General features: G+C 37.9%; 1 protein-coding gene across 1 annotated transcript in view; it reads right to left on the bottom strand.

The window, feature by feature from the left end:
- The window catches only part of prim2 (DNA primase subunit 2), a 51351-nt gene that overhangs the window by 15290 nt on the left and 12384 nt on the right, over window positions 1-23677 (bottom strand). Inside the window, exons 8-10 of the mRNA XM_056760784.1 lie at window positions 13384-13451; window positions 11928-12000; window positions 11185-11370 (exon numbers count right to left, since the gene is read on the bottom strand). Of these exons, the coding sequence (XP_056616762.1) occupies window positions 11185-11370; window positions 11928-12000; window positions 13384-13451 (327 nt within the window). The remainder of the gene's footprint in view (window positions 1-11184; window positions 11371-11927; window positions 12001-13383; window positions 13452-23677) is intronic.

Below are 23677 nucleotides of genomic sequence, written 5' to 3'. Positions count from 1 at the left end.
CTCTTGCCTGCCTGTGGAGCTGGCACTGAATCTCAATGACATCCACAGCTGAAGTGCCAGAGACACGTTGTTGCTGTACTTCGGATGCATTTCACACTTAAAGATGAGTGTTCTTGTGGCCTCTGTGATTGTTGCTTGTACGACTGTTCTCAGTAGAGAAGCAAAGAAGAACAGCAAGACGTTAGACAGACTGACACACAGACAAAACAGACAAAAAGAAGCAGACAGATAAAAAGAAGATAGAAAAACTGATTGAACAGCAGACAGTAAAAAGAAAGAAAGAGAAAGAAAGAAAACAGACAGACAGACAGAAAGACAGATAATGTGACAGACAACAAGAAAGACAGAATAAAAAAGTACAGACACAACATCATACATCCGTGTGGATGTACGGATGGACAAACAAATGGACATAAAGAGAAAAAAACAGACAGTAAAAAAAGAAAGACAGACAACAAGACAAACAGTAAAAAACATACACCAGACATAAGGAAGACAGACATTGATATAGAAAAAGACAGATGAACAAAACAACAAAAACAGGCAGAAAAACAGACTTTAAAAGGAAGGACAGATAGAAAGACAGACAGAAACCAAACCACAACTAGATGGAAGGATAGATAAAATTCAAGACAGACAGAAAGAAGACTGACAACAAGACAGACAGAAAGAACCCAAAGCAGAAAGACAGTCAGACAGAAACATGACGACAACCTGAAGGACGACAGAAGGAAGGACGGACAGAAAAACAAACAGTAAAAGAGACACAATTCAAACAGAAACAGAAAAACGACAGAAAGGAAGAAAGCTGAAAAAGAATAAAAGAAAGGATCATTCCACAATGTATGAAATGTTATTTTCTCTCCCCACTCCCAAAATGCAAACCAACAATTGAAGAGAAATATGAAGAGACATCAATAAACATTTAGAGAGTGAAGGAAGAGACTGGTTCCAACATGTATTCATTATTTTAAATTAATTTTCAAAAATCATGTTTTTTATTATGTTATCATGTTTTGATGGTATTTAATTGTGTTAGATAGATGTATTATTTTAGCTATTGCAGCTTAAATCAAAACAAATCACTGCAATTTGATGGATATTAGTTGGAGTCAAGAATAAAAAACATGATTGTTGAAAATGAATTTAATATAATGAATACATTTTGGAACCAGACTCTTCACTTATCCTTAACTCTCTAAATGTATAATAATGTCTCTTCTTATTTCCTGTCTTGGACTTTCATCAGTTCTATTTTGTTGTCAATTAGCTCTGTTAAGCTATTGCAGCGTGTGCAGGCTCGGCTGGGTAAACAGCATCAACGGTTAGAGGTCTGAGTGATTGAGAGGGCCTGGTTTTCTGCATACAGTACAGGAACAGCCTCAGGTCTCTGGGGTCCGGCGCTCTAATTAAACACACAGATGCTATAGGGGGTGTGGGGGATGTTTCACAAAACACGGCCGCTAAACAAGCTAGCCACTTTTGTTCCGCCACTGTTCCTTGTAGAGCGCTTACCTTCTTGACACAGGTAAGGGGAACCCATTTTTTTCCATAAATTATCCTCACACACTCCCTAAGGGACACATTAGGAGATGGTACACAGACTGGATTGATATTATTCCCTGGCAAAAACCAACAACACAAGACAATAATTCTGGCTATGCAGGATTTCTGTTTTTACACTAAACATATTTATTTTAAAAGCAGTGTTTGCGGGATACAAATTACCCACAAGGCTACGAGACAAAGCAGCATGAAATGCAAGGTACAAGAAGCAATAAAAGCATGTGCATTTTCAGCTTTGGTATGTGTCCCAAGCTTTCTTGTGCTGTGGCCACGGACAGGTGGGGAATTTTAAAAAGGCATTATGGTTCAATTAAATCTGAGGATGGAGGAGAGTTAGGGAGGTATGAGATAGGGAGGATGCCCCAGCTCCCCGCATCCATCTTTTAAACCCTCCCCTCTGCATGGGTGAAGAAGCCAAATCATGATTCATGTGCCTTAAAGGTTACTGGCAAATGCTAAAACGTATCGTAATTACCTTTGTCTTTTGGTGAATTGTTTTTCATTCTAATGTTCTGAAATTATTCATCCTGTGCGAATGATAAAGGATTCAGTGCTTTATTAAGACTAAAAGAGATGATGTACTTTAGAGAGAATCGAGATGACCTGCTATGTAATTATTTAAAATGCTAAAACCACCCATGGCTGGAAAATTCGGCAATGGCTTTTGCTATTGATAAATATACATAAGCAGAAGAAAGAAGATCTCAGGAGACAAACACAAGCTCATCCTAAAAAAAGTTTGCTATGTTCCTTTGTTTTTAATGTTTGTTTCATAAAAAAATACATAAAAAATGTAGAAAAATACAAATCTAAGTGAAACTTGCCAATCAGTGAGGAGTAACGAAGAAAATTAACAATGTATTTAGTATATCCAGATAATGAGGGATCTCTTTTTCATACCTAATAGGCTAGCATTAAAAAAAACATTGTAATGATATGCATGCAGAGAAAATCACTGCTAAAAACTGTGATATGACCTATAGTATACAATAGCTCGCAACATAAGTTAAAAAGAAGGGTATATACAGAAATCAAGCTAAATGTAATACTTTTCAAGACTCTTTCCATATATTTGAAGTCCTTATTAACACGTTTAAATCGTACATTGGCAACACTTTAACTTACATTTACTATTTACTGATTGTAAGTAGGGATGCACCAATATGCAAATTTTGGCCGATTACCGATAATTCTTTAACATTGGAAGTCAATAACCGATATACAGTATCTAAATATTTATATAAAATCTCCTAAGACTGAAACAAAAGGCAGAAATTGGACAAATGCTTTTATTTGAAAACATTTACTGCAGAAAACAAGGTAAACATTTGTTTTCTTTCCCCCCTGAAAATCATTTAGAAAGCCTACTTTACACTAGTAAACGATTCTTTAACCTTCAAACTTTTCTGGTATATTTTTTATTTAATAAACAAATTATAGATGTTCTTCCAGAGCAACCCCAAAAATGTTCTTGATAGCCACATGTCTAACATTTCTCAAGACAGCAGTCAGATACAAATCATATCTTTTTGTTCTCATAATTTACATATTTATTAATACTGTATCTATATACTGTACCTACCAACAATGCTTTGCTAATATCATTAACTCATTCGCCGCCAGCCTCTTTAAAAAAATGTTACGCCTAGGCGAGTGTTTTTTAAACAATTTCACCCAAATTTAGTCTCAGTCTCAGCTTTTAAACAAAAGAAACCGTATTCATCTATCTTCATTTGTTCGTTTTTTTATCACTCAGTAGATGTGGGTAGGTTTCTTCAAAAATGCATCACTTTGATTAAACAGCTGAAATGATTAACGTCTTTTGTCAAAGATTCCGCCCAGATTACACTCAGAACAATCAGTAAAAACCGCTAAAACACATACGTTCTAGGTTCTGGGATTCTGTACTTTTTCCCAGTGGTGTGTAATAGCGCCACCTGCTGTACAACTGTACAAACACTGATTGCCGTAAAAACAGAAAAAAACTCGTCTTTGGCGGGGAACCATTTTTTTTTTTAATGACGAGATAACTTGTCAATGGCGGTGAAAGAGTTAAGTGAATGATCACGACAGAAACAGTAATGTACTGTATTTTAACTGTGAGCAGCGTGCCGCTTAAGAGCAGGCTGCCTACCGGATACTCCTCCTACCATTTGCATAAAAACTTGCATTTCCCCATTAGTCAAAAACAACGTTGTTTAACAACCGGGTGTAAATAGACCTCACACAATTCGCTTTGGACAAATATGATGATACAAAATGTAATATCTTGGAAAATGGCATTTTTTTATACTTTTTACTTGCCTAAATTTTCTCAAAATGTATTGATCACCTTTTTAATACGTATTAAGACCCCGCAGACACCCTGAAAAAGAAAGGACATGAAAAGGTCCGGTGTATCTAGTGGTGAGGTTGCGGATTGCAACCAACAACTCACTCCACCCTTCCCCCCTTTCAAAGTAAATGACACAGTCATATTGCATTTAAGGGATAGTTCAACCAAAAACTCCAAATTGACGTTTATTTACTCACCTTCAGGCCCTCCAAGGTGTAGGTAACATTTTTTCTTGAGTAGAAACATAAAGAAGATTGTTTGGTAAATCTGCAGCCCTCTCTGCTTCATATAATGGGAGTATATGGGGTCCTCCGTTGTAAGAGTTCCTAAAGCACATAATTCCAAAAAGCGGCTTCTGGCGACATGTTGATGTTTTGTGAAGTGACTCGCTCGATATTTTCATTCAACGTCATTTTTGATAATATTAGCCATACTGTACAGCCTCAACACTCCCTTTCTGCAGGTGGCACTAAACGTACCAGACACTGGTATGCCATTCGCCTCCAGATACTTCAAGAAGAAGATTGGGATTGTGTGCAGAGGCTTCGCATTATGGCTAATATAAAAATGATGTTCAGTTATATGAAAATATCAAACGATTCGATTCACGAAACGTCAACATGTCGCCAGGAGCCGCTTTTTGGAATTATGTGCTTTAGGAACTCTTTGACAGGTGGACCCCATAGACTCCCATTTTATGAAGCAGAGAGGGCTGCGGATTAACTAAACAATCTTCTTTATGGTTCTACTCAAGAAAAAATGTCACCTACATCTCGGATGGCCTGAGGGTGAGTAAATAAACGGGAAATTGGAGTTTTGGGCTGAACTATCCCTTTACTATCCCAGATCCTCCACAGCGGTACAAACTGCACCTTTAAAAGTATTTAAACTTTAATCTTTTTTTACAAAATGTTGACTGATATTAAGGGATTTATAGAAATTTTCATTTTTAAACTTTAAGACTATTTCTATAACGCTTTAAGAAGAAAAAAAACCTAATTGGTTCATATAAAAGTGTAGTCTCTCCCACCCGTAGCTGTGAAGTACAATGGCTAGTGCTCGCTCACTATGAATTGTCCCTCGGCGGTGTAGAATCCAATCTCTCCGGTATGTGTGAGCAAGTCTAATGAGCATAACCCTGGTTCACCTCACATTGTGCTCACTCAATCAAAATGAGTGTTAACTCAAGCATTTAGCCAGAGAGGAGCACGGAAGGCCACCGCCACCTGCCCTAAGCCGTTCCTGGCCTGCAGCATGAATCAGACACCAAACAAGGTCCATGCCAATGATATGTAGCAGGTGATATTAGAGTCACTCGCTTGTGCAGGAATCAGACAGATCAGGTGTAAGGTAACCATCCAAATCAATGACTCACAACAAGTGTCAGGTACTAAGGTATTAATATCGTTAGCTTGTACTGTAATAATCGTTATTATTTTGATTAGAACCATTGTTGTCAAAAGAAGAGCAAATATATACATTACAGATAATTAAAACCTAAGATAAGAATTGGGCATCAAAGGGAGTTTTTTCGGTAACACTTCACAATAATGTGCTATTTGTTAATAATTAGTTAATGCATTAGCTAAATTGAACTAACAATGAACAAAACCAATACAACATTTATTAATGTTAGTTTATGTTCATTTTTGCATTTACTAATATATGATTAAAATCCTACGTTGTCACTGTCAACATTAGCCAATGCACAATGAATTAACATGAATAACTGTATTGACTTTGACTAACATTAACAAGGATTAATAAATAATGAAAGAATAAATGGTTCATTGTCAGCTAATGTTAGCTAATGCATACTCCTGTTAACAAATAGCACCTTATTGTAAAGTGCTACCGTTTTTTCCTAATATATTCTTTTGAGTGCTTCAAATCTGATGTGTATATACGGCATTATTAATAAAAGGGCATGAACACTACATGCTAACATGTAGCATGCCAAAAGAAAGCTGTATATGGCTAAAGTGCAGATAGAAATACAACCCTGCATATTCAAGAACCAAGAATTACATTTAAGACTGGAATGTTATCTGTACCCACCCACACCCTCCACCAAATCTGCACAACCATCTCAATGAGGTCCAGACAGAAATGTTTTTTTGCTAGTGAAAGTGCAATGCTAATGGGGTCTTCGTGCCGGCTGATATCCTTGACACCGCATACATCACTCACAAAGCTGCGGCCTGCATCCCGCCGACCACGCTAGCCTCCGGCTCGCGAGCTGGGACGTGGTGGTTGTGAGTGGGTGGACCGAGTTCCACCTGAGAGGGCAGAACGAGGCGACTCAACCACCCTGAAAATGGGGCACTTTTGCGAGTGGCGGTGCGTGACCACAGGAGAATGTGTTTGTCTGGATGTGTTCTTTTTTTCTAACCTCCTGACTTCTTTCAGACGTATGGTTGGAGGCTGAGAGAAAGAATATTTGTAAATGGTCACCCTCCGACTGCTTTTGAGGCTGTGAAAGTGGCTTAGCAGTAGTCAAAGCAAAAACACCTCTTTGAACTCAGGCTTGTTGTGCGGCATGTTTAGTGCTCGAGAGAGAGCTGCTTTAAAGGTCTAGAATGGGATTTATAGCGGCCACTAGCGGTGAGTTTGAGAATCGCAACCAAACTTTGTCCAAACATGACGGTGGCCACCACAGTACAAAAATGTGTTGTCGGCTAAGACAGCGTGTCTTCTCATGTTGTCGCAGGGAAGAGATCATGCGGGCATTAGAAAGACTGTAGAAAGAGCGATGTCTTATTTGTTACATAAAATAAAGGGTCTGTGGATTGTAAGTATTTTAAGTTTTAAGAATAAAAATAATGATTAAAGACAGGCAGGAGCTACAACCGCCGTTAATATTACAAAGACTTTTCAGCAGAGACACGTTAGTACCCGCTGTTCTAATGCTTTTAGCGGAGATACTCATAGACATCAATGGAGATACTTTCCAGCAGAGAGACGTATGAGAGAAAGATCGTCAAAAAAAAAAATCACCCTCGAGGATGTTGCTTTGATTCGGATCAGTATGCGAGTAACATTGTTTTTCTATTTGTTAGAACCAAGATATGTTGTTGTTGAAATATGAGTTGTGTAACGGAGCAGTTTTGAAAGTAATTGTTTATCTGGAACCAGTGTGGTGCTTGAATATACTTTTTCGTCGTTTTCGCTTATTTACATTATTATTTGCGTGGTTTCATGCTTGCATTGCACAGCACGTTTGAGGGCAGAGTTAGCTTAAAGTAAATAGCAACACTGTTAAAGGCGTTTGATCTGAAAGCAAGATAGCAGTTCGGAGTAGGTTAGTAGACATTTTTCCCACATTTGTAAAGTTAGATCCAACCGGACTAACTTTACGTAACCAAGGGTAGAGGGAGTGGAAACGCGCTTTGTAGAGGTGTTTGTGCGTTAAGAGCTACTGTACAAAACAAGGAATGAGGTAATTTTAACAAGTTAAAACAAAGGGTAATTTTTTTGGAGGATCTATTGAGAGAAATGCAATATAATATACTTAGCTAAGTCTTGAGAGGTGTATAACGTCCTTAATGAAGCTTTTATTACCTAAGAATGAGCTATTTCTATCTACATACAACGCGGGTCCCCTTGCATAGAATTCACCATGTTGTTTCTACAGTAGCTGAACAAACTTCTCTACAGAGTTCTTTGGTTTTCGCCAAAGAAGCGAAAACGATGACATGTTAGTGGAGTGGAGTGAGCCGTTGGTTACAATTCGCAACCTCACCGCAAGATGGCACAAAATTTCATACACTGGACCTTTAAATCCAAAACCACTTCTTCCCAAAAGATCTAATTAATATGCACACTGACATCAAATTGTAATTAAGGCACAAAAACAAGATGATTTCCAATAAAAAGTAATACAATTAAATAAATCAACCACATAATGTAAGATAATGTTGACTAACTACTTTGGCATGCCCATGCAAATTTGCATATTCATTTCAATGCCCACTATAACAGTTCTTGAAGGACATTTGTAATACACCAATATTGGCCTGGATTTGATTTTCAGAAGCCCGGCCACCTCTAACTGTTCTTGGTCTGCGAAAACTATTTTAAGCTGCTGTGGCAGAGGAATGCGAGGAATTGAAGCAGCCAGAAGTGGGATAGAACTAGATTAAACACACACAGCTCCAGGGCAGTATATGACAAGAAGATGTAATTGCTTTGCACGCCGACACTGGTCTTTACATGTGGGGTGGCAAGTGTTCACTGACTTTATCTACATACTGGACTGGGACCAAAAGGGGTTGCGTAGAGGACAATGAGGAGCGTCTTACAGCATGTGCTTAATGAATTTACATATGCAATTACATCTACATCTGTTGCTGGTTGATAAAACAATTAAAAACACTGCAGCAAAGATCAAGTGATCGCTGGTGGACAGAGTCCAAATATGTTCCGCAATATATGTGGTGTTCAAATCTCCATATCAAAAACATGATATTAAAAATATAAATTAAACCTGAAAGTTTAGTATTTTGAAAATATTGGGGGGAAAAAAATGGTATGAACTAGTGCTATCAACGTTATTAAATTAAAACTTATATATATAAAAAAAAAAAAAGAGTATTTAATGCAATTGGTGTAGCATCCGTTTGTTTTGTCATCCTTTGTCTAGGTTACATTATATAATCACGCTTTTATTCGTGTATAGGCTTTTAAACCACTTAAGTGCGATTTGACTTTGACGCATTCAGTGAAGATAGACAGCTTCTAGATTTGGGACACGGCAAAACGCAACGCAAGGTCCAGTCTGGTGTATACAGTCACGGGCTAAAGGCTGTGTCAGTGAATCCCTGTCAAAATCTATCAGACATCGCACCAGTATTAAGTTCTCTTTCGTGCTTGAATGAATAAAACCACACAAGATTATGACAAAAGCCTGTTTTGGTTAGCATTTTGTAAGCACAGACTTCAACGTGGTAAATAAAATCTTAAATGAATGAAAGAGGTGTGAAAATGGGAGTGGCGTGCCATCTGCGTAAAGAGACAGCTCTTAAAGGGGCCGCGTTCTTAAACCTACTGCTGTGACAACTGTCACTAATGTTAATCCAAGAACAAAAGTTAAGAGGAATTCAATGCGTTTTGTAGCTGTAATGAGAATTCTTCGGTATTTAATATACATTTAGCATAAAAGACTGTAAAGTGTTTGAGAACTTCCTTAAAGGTCTGTATATTTCCTACCTGTTAGACATGATAGCTCTCAATTATACTTTTGAATGGCTATAAATAATGTAAGAAATCAAATCAATTAAATGGAGACATCAGTTACAGTAATAATATCAAAATGTTGGCTTTCATTCATAAAATGATGCTGTTAAAGAAATCTGTTGATTCTACATTCATTTGAAAAATAAATGTGAAATTATTAGAATGTAAAACTACGTATATTTTAATACATTAATGCTATGTGCGATGCATACATTTTTTGTTATCAATTTACAGCACTATTATGAACGCTAATAAAAAATGTCTACATTTCTGCAAGTGATATTTTTTAACAAGGCAAAACAACCCTTCCATCAGGAACACTATGTATATTTCATATAGGTTTTTCTTTTCTCACTGATAGCACATATAGTCACATGTATTATAGACTTATTCACCCTTTTGATCGTGTTTACTGAATATTTCCAATAAATATGATGAAACATATATTGAATATTTCAAAACAGATGAAACTAGCTACAACTTGTTTTGCTAGTAAAAAATAAATGACATATTTTTAGGTTAAACGTTATGTTAATAAATAAAATGTTACACTATAAAATATCTGTGGTCTTTATCCCTTATGATCTTATGATCTACAAATCACTCATTTATAAAATCCTGAAATTTGTGGTCATTTTCCTCTTTGCTTTACAAGTGCTTTTGGTGATACATTTGTAGCTCTGTCTATCCTCTTAAAAGCGTTTTCAACCTAACTGACATCTTATTTCCTTCTTAATGAAAACACGCTATTCTGTTGAAAGAGGCCTGAATTTCACTCCGGTTTTGCTTTGCAGTGATGTCACAGAGTAATGCTCATTTCATCTGTGAACGTAGAAACAGACAGATCCATTGTGTTGCGTTTTCTTTTCAAAATTACTTCAGATGGTGATAATCATTCAATTGCACAGGGACCCAAAACTATCAAACCGCCACAACTGCAGTATTATTCAACACGTAGGCCAGGCTATCCTGTGCTCATTGTGTATCTACCCATGAATAATGCATTCGGGAAAACAGGACACACAAACGTCTCAGGGTATTTGTTATTGTGGTGGTATAATAGAATCATGTTGCCCTGGTCCATACATTTTTCAAAAGCAACTGAATTTTTCACTTCTAATTTTGAAGTAGTACAGAGGATTTCAATATAAGTAGTATAAATTAATTAGGTTCAATAATACAATTCTATATGTTTCTCTGTATAGCTTGTAGATTCTTCAACCATTTAAATCATCAACAGAGCGTTATGGTTCAGAGTCTTATGAGATTACCCCTGAAGTTCTGCTATGACACAGAAAATAGGCCAGTGCTTAGCTTAATCATTTTACAGTCGTACTCCTGTGCAGAAAAGCAGATCAATTACGGATCCGATATCACACCAGCCTACATGAGTGCATTCTATCTGCTTTATACGAAGATCTTCCTTTTTCTCAAAACAAAATACAGCAGACTGAGGAGGACAAATAGTATATCACCTCACAAAACTGTATTTATATTTATACTGTTTTCTCCTGCCAAGGATCACCATCTTCAATTTCATTTTTCAAGAAAGTACAGTGGGGAGGTGACAGGATAAATAACACAAACAACATTCAAAGCAAAAAAGAAAAAATACAGTATTCATTTCATTTGTTTCTCCTTGATCGAGCATCAGTTGGGTATAAACATTAATTTGTGCTGCAAAGGGAGGAGGAAAGCACGGGTCTTAGATTGGGAGTGTAATTTTCTTGTTAAATGTACCGTGAGCAAAAAATAAGATCTTATGCGTTTCTCTAGAATTGTAATTAAGGGACGATGGAAAGGCGGCAAATTATGAATGGGATCGTTTAAGAACTCATGGGTTTTTTATATCTTCTCTCCTTTGGTGACCCTCTGACAAGTCAAGCAATAGAGCAAAAGAAAATGTTCTGAATCAGCTTGATCAAAAGCGGATCGCCAAAGATTTGCTTCCAACACTTGAAACTTTACAGCCAAGAAATCACTTGGGACGTCGGCTTGTGGAAAACAAGGACAGTGTGAAGAAGTGGGTGCTGAAGTTGAAGAGTTACCTTTTCTCCATCGACCTTCCCTCGGATGAACTCTGACCTCCAGAACTGTAGGGCTTGTTCCAGAGTAAGACCAATGCCCTTGAGGAAGAGGCCGTACTGCATACGTCCACCGTGGCGGAGGTGATGGCTCTCTCTCAGGGCCTTGTGTAGGTGCCTCTTACAGAGAGGAAAAGACTTTGCAGCGAGCTGATGAAAGAGAATGAGAGAATGATTGCGCGTCTGTACGCATTTAAAACCGACATGCAGATTCAAATCAGTTAACGGGTTCAAAAGTCCTTGTTTTATCGCGAAGGCTTTTAATTACAAAACAATTCCATGCCTTCATTAATGTGTCTAAATAAAAGAAAAAAAGTGAAGGACAAAATTTGCATGTGCTGATGAGACACTTAATTGGAACAGCAATCGCCCCTGAGATGGCATGCGCACACACACACGCGCACACACAGCAGTTCAGTCCACAGAAAGCTCTGCTCCCTAGAAACATCTGCACACATCCATTTCAAGCACCAAAGTAGGACATGTCCTCGTAACTTGAGAATTCAGTAAAAGAAAAACTTTCGCAACCGTCACATTCGGTGCCAAATATAAATGAAGCGCTCAAGTTCATACTCCAGAGACCCAACAAATATTCAATTCGACTCAATCTCAGGTGTTTCTCTGTCAAATCTCTGTTTGACTTCAAAAGCAGCATAATTTATTGGTAAGCATCACTGCGCAGATGTGTCAATAATGTCAATACTTACTGCATCAATCTGCTCCAGAGAAATTTTCCCGATGTTCTTCTGAATGCTGTAGTCTTGGCCCAGGTACGCATGACTACAACAAAGGGAACATAAATCACAGAGACAATATATTGTAAACTTCTATTTTAAAAAGAAATATAAGTCATTTTGAGGTTATCTTCTTTATAAAAAAAGCCTTAGTGAGTCTTTCAATGTGCTTCCACAAATAAATAATATTTATGTCTCATACTTCGTCCCAACTAGACGTGACATATCACAGCAACACCTGGTAATATCTTTCTTTTGAGTGTTCTGTAAATCTAGGGTCTTGTCCCAAGTAACTAACCACCAAATTTTGTCAAACACTTTATATTTTTGTTTCATTTTATTTCATTATATTATCTCACTCACTGTAAAACCTCACTGGTCCATATTCTTGCTGCATGTAGTTGCGTATTAAACATCAAATGTGTTCTGGATGGATTTAAATGCGTCATATAATGGACTAAAGTTCAACAGAAGCACTATCCGTTACACAGTTTCTCTGTTTGACACTCAAAATACCACACTGACATTAGGGAAAATCATTATAAAGGCCAATACTACACAACATTTGTATTTTTCATGAGACATCCGACTCCTAACAGAAAGAGACCCGAGGAGAGCAACAGACTTTTGGTCCTGTCCTAGCAGACACTGCAGTGTCCACGGAGGCTGTGTGTGATGTTATGAGGAATTAAAACATTGCAAGGCCCCGCTCTTCCTTTCCTCTGCATCTGTAGCCTGGGACATTCCCTCACTGTTCGGGGTCCACATTGGCCCTTTGTACCCTCTTATCTGGCCAGTCCAGCGATAACAAAAGAGAGAGAGGGAGGCTTCCATCCAAACATTTGCCGCCACAACCGCTACAACCGCCGCCTCTAAAGACACATCCAATTAAAGCGCGCTCATTCACAGTCCATCAAAAAGCAAATGAATTGACTGCTGGGAATGCTTTCATTGTTCCCCTTCATTGGAAGCAAGTGGATGTACTCAATTGCCTGTGTGTGCGCTGCCCAATGATGGAGGGGCCGGCTGTAATCTACAGTGGTATCCCTGCTGAGCTGCGGCCAAAAAGCAAAGCTAGAGTCGGACATGGAGGACCCTCGTGCATCATAATGCGACCATGCTTAATGGTCGCATTAATGGAAGAAACTAAAATGACAGACTGCTGGAGATAAAGAAAAGCAGTCAGTGTCACTTTGCATGCTGGTAGGCCTTGAGTGGACTAGTCGCTCTGTCCTCAGCAGGCCAAGAACATGGCAAAACAACCAAGCAGGACTATAGCGGGCATGTGGTGAGATTTCTTTAAAGAACAAAAAGAATGTGAGTGGATGTGGATTGGTAAACTTAACAACAGTGTGTGCGACAGATCTATATTTATTCTGACTTTTTTATAACTGCACCACAATTTCTCCAATGATGTCATTTCAATTACCTGAGGTGGTTCAGAAGAGGCTGGAGTCGTTCATCAGACTGAACCGCTGGCAGTGATCTTGCTGTCATCTACATAAAAAAGGAAGAGAAATCATTAGCGAGGATCATAGGCTAAAGTCATTTTTAAAGCGGTCCAATAAAGACAAATCAAAAAGGTCAATAACAGGTCCCTGTGAACTATGAATTCATCAGAAGAGCATAATATATCATTTGTCTTTTCCTTAAGGCAAACTGTACCCACTGATCCAATAACACACCTATCGTTAGATACACACAAACCGTAATATTATTCATAAACCAATTGAAAGCACAAAAGCAAAGTCCAATTGTAAGCCTTGACAGAAAATGTTCTTAGGCAAAAAACAAAAAATTACTAATACTAAAGAATACAAACTCTTTCATCAATTGAACTATGACTTCTGAGCGAAAATTTTAAAGGGATAGGTTGCCCAAAAATGAAACTTCTGTCATCATTCACTCAACCTTTTTTCTTCAGCAGAACACAAATGAAGATATTTTGAAGAATGTCAGTAACAGAACAACGGCGGTACCCATTCACTTCCATTGGTTTAGTGTCCACACAATAGAAGTGAGTTACCAACATTCTTTAAAAAAATTGTGTTCAGTAGATACATTTTTTTATGTAGGTTTGAAAAGATAAGAGGGTGAGAAAATGAGGACAGAATTCGTCAGTTTTGGGTGAACTGTTCCTTTAAAACACAGGTTTTACGCACACACATGGTAAGTGAAGGAGACCCAGCCCTCTTAAATATCTCTACACAAGAACATAAATCTACTTTGTCGTTGGAGTGGCAGGACATCTGTTAACTGAAGCAAAACAGAGACAATGATGAAGAGACGTGGAAGTCCGAGGATGATCAAGCTATAGAAGTGGCGACAAACTGCTTCGTAGGCAGCACACTTTCCAGTCCAATGACCAATGATACACAGTCTTTAAAAAAAATCAAGCTTTATTCCACTAAACATGACTGTCTTCATAATGTAGAAACTATTGATCGCATCTTTTATCTGCACAAAACGTTTGTCATATGATGGAACGATGGATGCGTTATGTATTATAAATATCTTCTGACATACCTTTATCAGAGACCGGCATGAGCTCAGCGGTGTGGAAAAGTAAGTAACAAACCTCCCCAAAACCTGAGATAAAAGCCCAGCACGTCTTTGTCAGACGGGAAGCAGCTTTCAATTTCATGGTCATTTAATGAAACAGTCCCAGTAATGTCTCCTATCTGTCCTCCATGCCCATAGAGAAGCCATTAAGGAAACACACATCAGCCACAACGGCTCACTAACGGCACCGAGAATGAGGAAGAGTCATTACTCCACAACAGCCGTGTTGCTGATCCAGATAATTGGCAGGAAATGGGAGCGAGAGGCTGGAAAGTGGCGTAGTGGGCCGCCGTGCCTAGGGTCAGTGAACGGCGCAGTGAAGAGCCAGCGGAGAGATGAGGAACATCACACAGGTGGCCTTGAGCCGGGCCAATTCTGTCCATTCATGAGCATGACAATCACTTTCAGCTGAGTCTGTCAGGTATACAGAAACGCCGATAAGGATGGTGGATGAGAGCCTAATCTGATTTTCACAAGGTCGAACCCATCACTTCACATTCTCAGCATATCTCTTATAAAAAAGGAAAATGGAAAAGACTCGTTCAAGGGGTTATGGGGTGTGAATGAGCAGGTATCTGATGATTCTGTATTATATCAATATCTGGGTCATAATGTAATATAACATTATTGCTTATCCCTGTATTTAACCAAAACTTTAATGTATCACAATTTTATATATGCTTGTTTATTTTCAACTGTGTTTTAGCTTCAGTGTATAGCTCAATTTTATTATGTCCTTGTTCAGAGATAAATGAAAAAATTGCGTGTACAATGTACAGAAGCTACAGACGTGCATAACATCACAATAGTCTGAAATATTTGACTCTCATAGGAGTGGAATGAAAAAAAAGATATATCTATGATTACAGATTCACATTCTTCCTCAAGCTACACACAACACAATACACAAGAAGCAAGAGAATAGCATTAGCAACAATGGGTAGTTCACTCAAAATTAAATTATTTTCTCATTTACACACCTTCATGTCATTCCTAAGTAACCTTCCTAAGTAATTGGCTCCCATTGACTGCCGTTGTATGGACACAAAACCACAGAGAGACGTTTCTCAAAATATCTTTTTTTGTGTTCAACAGACGAGTCATATACAGGTTTTAAACGACATGAGGGTAAAAAAAGGATGACAAAATTTGTATTTTGGGGTGAACATTCCCTTTAAATCTGTAGTAAGATTAAGGAAAATTAACAGAATGACTAACATGTGATTGATGCACATGCTCAGTACTGTCAAAAACAGATGCATTAATAGTACATTTATGCACCACTAAACATATGCTTTCCCTCCTTCCATTTGCATTAAATATGTGCCATTTGTTACAGTGTTGCTTTACTTGATAAAGCCATCATTCTATGACAAAAGGAAAAAATGTTAAAAACATTCTGGCATGGAGAGATAATGATAGCATGTTCATCTTCTTTGATAGGAATTTTAAACAGCAATTACAATAAAACCAAAAACGAGAAAAATGCAACGTCTTAATTCACGTCTGTACCATTAAAACGAGAAGCTAATTTGTTCATTTCCTAATTTCCCAATTTGTTGCTTGCTTGACTACAGCAATTCAAAAGCACAATGTGCACATCAACAAATTAAACACACTTTGTGGAAAGTGTGGTGAGATTCCCTTCTTAACTGATTATCATATTGGTTTCTTAAGACACATTACTAGGGAACAGATGTCAAAATAAAAACGTTGTGGCTAAGAGAAACACGGCTCAATTTGGAAAGACAGCTCCCCCATCAGGCCACAACAGGTAATGCAAGAACATCCTTACACTTCAGTTTTACAAACACTCCACAAGTTCTTTCATAAAAATACGCAGTGTATCTCCTAACTCTCGGTTTATGTCTGGATACAACAACATTCTCAGCTGACAGGTTACAGTGACAGAAAATACGAACGCAATCAAACGTGCCAACTTTAAGCTCCGTGCTTGATGTGAAAATGAATTTGCTCTTTGCCGCTTATCTGTAGGAAGTAAAACAGCTGAAGCAAAGCAATGACTCTATAAGCACATCTATATTCCAGCATACTGCAGTGCATTTGCAGAATATCAAAGCCAGCAGAAAACAAACAAGACGCATTGTTTAAAGTAGGCATGCCAAAATCACCAAAGTACATGTTTTAAAAAACAAAACAAACATAAGCAGCAATTGTATTTTAAATATAGCAATTCTATTCTAAGCTGTTTTCTATAATATCAACAGTACAGAGTGTCAGATTGTGGCCAAACACAATAGATTCTGTCATCATTTACTTACCCTGCTGTCTTTTTAAACCGGTGTGTATATTTAGAAAAATGCAGGTTACCAAAAAACGTTGGTCCCCACTGACTTCTATTGTATGGACAAAAAACCAATGCAAGTCGAAGGGGACCAATGGTGTTCTGTTACCAACATTTTTTTAAATATCTTCTGTGTTATGCAGAAGAATGAAAGTCATACAGGTTTGAAATGAGAAGAGGTCAGGGTGTGTAACTAATGAATTTTAATCTTGAAGGTTATCTTAACCGTCTATCTCCCCTTCTTCCACAAAATGTTTCTCTTGGAAAGGTAATATAATAATATAACATAAATTATAAATATGAAGATTATTTTGCAAACCGTTGTGAAGTAATCTACATAGCCCGGACACAATCTAAATTGTTCACAGTTTGATTTTACTGTTTGGTTGGTTTTTTGTTCTATTTTGTCTGACATTTATTTTTTATTACGGATCAATTACTTTTCTTAAATTTCTTTTGTTGAATATCTTTTTCCTGAAAAGTCACAGTGTTTAAAAGCAATGTGCCTTGATGCTGAATTTTGCTGATACTGACTTATAAAAGCATACAAGTTCAGCTTTTTGAAAGGAAAGCGAGCCTTCTCTCAACATGAATTATACTGTATGTCCGCGTGACTCAGTGGCTGGCGATGGAAAACATGTGAAATCGTCCAGACAGGACAAGCTAATGAGCGGACAAGTCCAGATGGCAATTCAACTGTGATGAAGCACACAAGACGTAATTGAGAGTCATAACCGTCAGGGACTTTAACTCCTGGATAGCTCTCGCGCACACTGCTAGAGGCGATGCAAAATGGCGAGAAGACGATCCGGCTAATTGGCATCATTGAGGTCCTACGGAGGCTTGCTTGACTCTGAGGAGCAGCTAGGCACTCTGGATTTCGCTTGTTAGCAGAAGTGCCAACAGCTTAGGCAATCTCTATGCCCTCGGCTATGTGTTCAAAAAGGAAGACAAGCGATCTTGGACTGGAACGGTACAGTCAAACACACTACAAGGGGCTAACCCGACAGGTCAAGCTCATTTGAATATGTCACTTCTGTTGTGATGAATGTAGGAGCTTCAAATTCAACTTGCATTAGAATTCGCACTTTCAAATTAAACTTTGCTTCGGGTTTAAAGGGGAACATTTGGACGACTGCCATTTCCTTCAATTTCATAAGCAGCTTAGAACAGTACACCACAGAGAAAAACTCTGAGCATCCCTTATGAAAGAATCACATGGGTTACCACATGAGAAAATGGCTTAATTTTTGAATTCCAAGAGTTTGAAAAGTCTTTATGCGGTGCAGTGAAAAAGTTCAAAGAGCGGAAGACCTTGAAGGGGTCAGAGATGAAACAAACCCCTTCTGCGCCCGTAATCCCGATGTTCTGAAACCCCATAAGCAAGCAAACAAAATGATGTTAAAATGAACAAGCTGGCTCCTCCGTTCAAGCCGCCAGCCGCTTACACGTTGAACAACCACGCACCGAGCTTTAAATGTTTGGATTCGATGATAACATATTGAGCAGACCTTTCCACGTTTTACTGAAGATGGATCAGTGTAAAGCCGTAAATCACAAAGCCCACTGTTGCCTTCATAAATCCCCAGATAGGCCATATTGAGTGCTGGATTAGCATAGTCTGGAACGAGGTTGCAAAAGTCATCTCCTCTTTGTTGCTGGAGACATCAGCGTCGTGATAAGCAATCAGCAATAGCGAAACCAACAAGATTAACTGGAACCACTGAGGGGAATCTGTCTGACAAAGATACACAGATGGAGTTTATGTGTCAAGACAGATAGCAGGCAGGTTGGGAGAATCTTTAAAAATAAATCAAATCGATTATGTATGCATTGCACGTGTGCATCCATGTTAGTTCGAAACAGAAGCATTCCCAGCTACAAGCCTTTCTTTCCTTTTTATATTATGTTAATAGTTATACTTGCATAATCTAGTTTTTTTAGCTCATCTTTATTACATATACAAAAGGTAGTATTTGCTGGCAAAAACCATTTAAATATTTTTCAGCTCCATTAAAAGAGTCCGAATTGACGCAAAACATGTTTTATATTCAATTCAATTCAAGTTTATTTATATAGCGCTTTTCACAATGTGCATTGTTCCAAAGCAGCTTTACAGGAGAAAATAAGAAAAACAGAAAAATCACAGCAGAGTCCACGGTAGTAAATAATATCTAACAAATAAATAAATGCAGTATCCCAGTATTCTCATTTATATGAGAAAAACCATGTTTCTCCACAATTTATGTTGTTAACTTCAGAATTTACCCATCAAACCCTACAAAACTGTAGAAATTCTGGTCTTGAAATATTGTAATGCTTTGGGATAAAGTAATAAAAACGAACCCTTGTTTACTCTGCTATAACCACATATTCAGGATTAGACTACAAATCTGAATATGGGCCGCTGGTGCCTTGGGCCTGAAGTAAAAAAAATATGAATCCTTGAAAATATTAAAGATTTCAGTTTTTAAGAGGTCATGAAAATTAGTTGCAGCTGGTAATGTGCATCAGCCTCAAAATATTATCTCCAAGAAATGTGTCCAAAAAAGAGGGAATGGAAAAGCCTTCCAGGAATCTGATATGAAATACAGCTTAATACATGGTCTGGAGAGCTCACTCGTACCTGTCTAGCTCAAACAGCATGTGGATGGGAATATTTTGCTGGAGGGACTGACAGGTGGGCTAAGAGTGTCTTTCTGTACGTCTCCATCCTGTCAAGAAAGCGTGAGGATTTATATAGAGCCGGAGGAACTCCTACAGCAACATTATATGTTAGACAAACACTTTGCAGTCTACTTTGCAGTTCATTAAATGAGTGGCCTCAAAGGTGAAGTAACTTTTAAACCAATGGCAAACTCCAAAATTACAAGCTCTATACCTTAATAAACTTTGCAGGGTCCTTGAGACAGACGCAGGCATAATTCAACAGTAACCTTGGTGACCGGCCGCGCACTTGCTGCATAAGCACAATAGACTCACTTTCAACAATATACCTGTGCAGACTTCAAAACGTTGAAAGCCTTTCACAAGCTGATTGATCGAAAACATCGGTTCTCTTGTTAGCGTTACACCGAAATGTCATTGGATGCAAATTCAGTGGAGCTCAGGGACAGTGGCGGAGTTGCAGAGTTGGCGTTAAAGCTTGGCAGACCCTGCAGCAGGCTGTCTGCTGTGAATTGATGCATGCTGCAGAATCATTTACAATCCCTTTGGTCTGCATAGATCACTCACTGACTTTCCAGAAAAGATCCAAAGTATTTCAACACAGCAATGCTTTATCGACATTTCAAGGTTTTGGCAACTTTCACACATACTTGAGGAGACCTGCATTGCTGAACGCCGATTAGAGGTCATTTATCTCATCTGAAACAATGCATAAAGAAACGGTCTCATCTCAAGGTAACCTCTCACCTTACATGAATATACAGTTTCCTTTACTATGAAATGTTCTCCTATTTATAACTGATAGCGACGATTTCAGCAGCAGAAACATAAACGTAATGTGGCTCAAACTTAACGTCCTGTAGGCCTCCGCAAAGAATCAAAAACTTAAGTAGTTTTAACGTTATTTATTGCTATTAGTATATAATAAAATATTAACATAAATTAATATTTATATAACTTATAATATAACAATTTAGTTAATACTTTGGGCGGTCAAAGTATTAAATATGTGTCCTTCAAAACAGTCTATCGGTCTGGCTAGTGTTTAATAATAGAACTATTCATATATATCTAATATTAAATGAATATTATTATTAATTGTATAATTATTGTAATTAATAAACGATTTGTTGAATTGTGATGCATGTTCATTTTATTAAATGAGCAACTTGTTGAGTGGGTCCTGTAGTTCTGTCACATTAAAAGAAACTGTATGGGACATTGACATCTAGTGTTTGAGCTTGGTATAGCGGCTTTAGTTCTAAATATTGGAGAGCTAAGTTTAGCCAAGTAAAGGTTCTTCTTGTTTTCTTTGCTTGTTATCTGAAATAATCTACAGGCACTCTATTATTTGCGAACATGTATCAGAAGTTACCGGCAGACCCTTTTTGTCACAATTATCTTAACTTTCTCTAATAGCAATCTGACATATGGCGCCAAAGAACATCAGGTGACCCAAGTTCGAAACCTGGATTGAGGTCTTTTCTAGGCCTGTAACTTTCCTATTCCTGGTGTTCTCCACAATACTCTCAAACACAGGCTAAAAAAACTCAATGTCTGTCTTAACACCACCAGATTGTCCCAGGAAAGAAATGGACTTGATGTGTATCTTGTACACGATGTCATACAGAGTTCTCATGTGGGATTAACTAAAGGTATTTAGTGAGATATGAAAACAAAACACTGATCCAATTTTCAGCTTCCTTACAATGGGGTTCTGGTCGAGACCATTCAGCTGTACAAAGTACTTGAGAAAGGAAGAGAAAGGAGCAAAGCAGTTTGACAAACTCGAAGGTTACGTCTCATGCGAGGTCAATTTGAAATTTCCCATGATACCCATCTGCCATGTCCACTCGTCAAAAGGAGACACAAAGCAAACACCTGTAGAGCCATTCAGAACATCTGAAGTAACCTGTGAGGATTTACGAATAGCGAGCTAAACGTCTTTATAAAAAAAATTGGAAGGTTATCAGACAAATGATTGTGACATCACACAATTTAGTCACAGCGTCTCTGAGCTCTCTAGATAAGCAGCATTTAATTGTGTTCACGATCATGTTTAAATAAATGGTTAAACGTTTTAGATCAAACGTTCATTTTATCTATGAAAAATAAATCACCTAAAAATAAACACTTGGGGAGGAGCAGATAGCCTCAAAAAATGTGTAAGGGCCCGGCAAGCAGATGACCCTTTAAAGACAAAAGCCATTTTATGAATAAAAAATTAAAGATAAAGCATTTAAAGGAAAAACATATCTTCCTGGAACTATCTGAAGGCTCCATGAATCACGTCACCCTCCAGCATTTTGACCTCCGTTGACAGAACTCTCTGTATCGATGGCTCTGATTCTAAGGTAATTAACACATAAAGCTTCATTATGTAAGGTCATTATACACCTCTGAACATATAGTTATGTATATTATATTGCATTTCTGTCATGAGATCCTCCTTAATATCGCACATTGCACCTTTAAACGCACCATGTGTTCCTAAGAAACAAACCCACAACCTTTGCGTTGCCAATACAATGCTCTTTCTCAGTTTGATCAGTGCCTTGAACAAATGCAAATGTAATGACAGCAGATGCAGTGCATTGAAGTTTCAATGCCACACAGCACGCTGAAAACACGCTTAAATAAAATGGCTTTCCTATCATCAACCATGTTGCCATATTCATTCACAATGAACACTGAAGTGTGAATAAATGTCAAGCATGTAGGTCAAACAAGAAATGAAAATCTTCATGGCTGCTAATACAACAACTGAAAACACAATTACCTCTCCATACTAGAGCTATAATCTGATGCTGTAAAAGCCTCAGCGCACAGTAAGGCCGTTCAAGGGTTCTTCTACATACTGTCACGGCATACTGAGAGAAGAAGCCTTTAATATTTAAACATCAATGCTTCCATCTCAAATAATTACAACCCTAAAATATTTATATTCAAGAGGCTTTCAGAAGCCTCGGCTTTTTGTAAGAGGAAAATTGAAGCGACAACCGCATTTCACAAGTGGGCGGTGTGGAGCGGCACAGCGAGCGTGTGAATCGTTCTTCCTGGAAACATTTCTGCAGCACAAAAGGAAAAAAGGCCTAATGTTATTATTCTTCCACCAATCTCTGTCTCTCTAATGATCCATCATGTGTCGCATTAACATCATCAAAGCTTTTAAATGGCCAAATTATCACCTCAAATCTTGAAATGACTATAAAAATGTATATTTCACACAACCTCATTAACATCAAATAAAAAGCACTTTCTTATAATTCAAGATTCATTAAATACGAGAACAAAAATAAAGTTGGCAGATGAATGTTATATTAAATCTTCCCGACCACTGATTTACACCCGATTGATTTTCCACACAAGGAAAAAACTGAACGTACTTAAACAATCTTGTTTGCAAGTACCCACACATCAAGCTACCTCAATTAACACCATTCATTTTCATATTCCATACAAACAACTTGCTGTAAAAGACAATATAAAGCAAATAACATGTCAATAATGATATTTTGATACCACAAGCAGGAGATATTTATAAAATGATTCTCTTCTGAGCTGCACACGTTTGTTTGTTTCTACAAAACATGCCTCAAAGACTCCCATCTCCCCCAAAGCGCAAATTACTTGAAGTGCTTGTTGCTCTGCATGTCAACAAGAGAAGAGATCCTAAAGACAGGACTACAAGCGGAGCTCTGATAAATGTGTGCAGCGGTCACATCATTACATGCCAGGCAAGACTTGCCACGAGAAACCCAAATCAATCTTGTTATCTGAATGCCATGAGGTCATCTCTCTCCTACTGCATTCATCAGGACGTTCGGCAGTGTAGGAGAGATCTCCTGACTGGATTTACACATTCATACATCAACAGCAGATGACCACTGGACTTTATAAATGTTTGATATAGAAGATCAGTTTGATTACACGCTTGCCTTAAAGAGCTTTGAGGACTTTGCTTTGAGCCACTGACCTATTGCTTTGACTGCCTGATGCCATATTTGCCCTGCTGGTGCAAAAGAGTTAAATTGAGATCTCTCTAGTCTATATGGACTACAAAATGACTTCCTTTTTTTGTGTACTAGTAACACCAAAAGCAGGATGCAACAGTATTTTACAAAATATACAACACAAATTAGCTTCTTCCAATAACAACTGTTGGCAAAACTTGTAGATCTACATGGCG

Source organism: Triplophysa dalaica, chromosome 11 (assembly GCF_015846415.1).
Source record: "Triplophysa dalaica isolate WHDGS20190420 chromosome 11, ASM1584641v1, whole genome shotgun sequence".
Taxonomy (NCBI): domain Eukaryota; kingdom Metazoa; phylum Chordata; class Actinopteri; order Cypriniformes; family Nemacheilidae; genus Triplophysa; species Triplophysa dalaica.
This window is presented reverse-complemented; position numbering and strand designations above follow the sequence as displayed.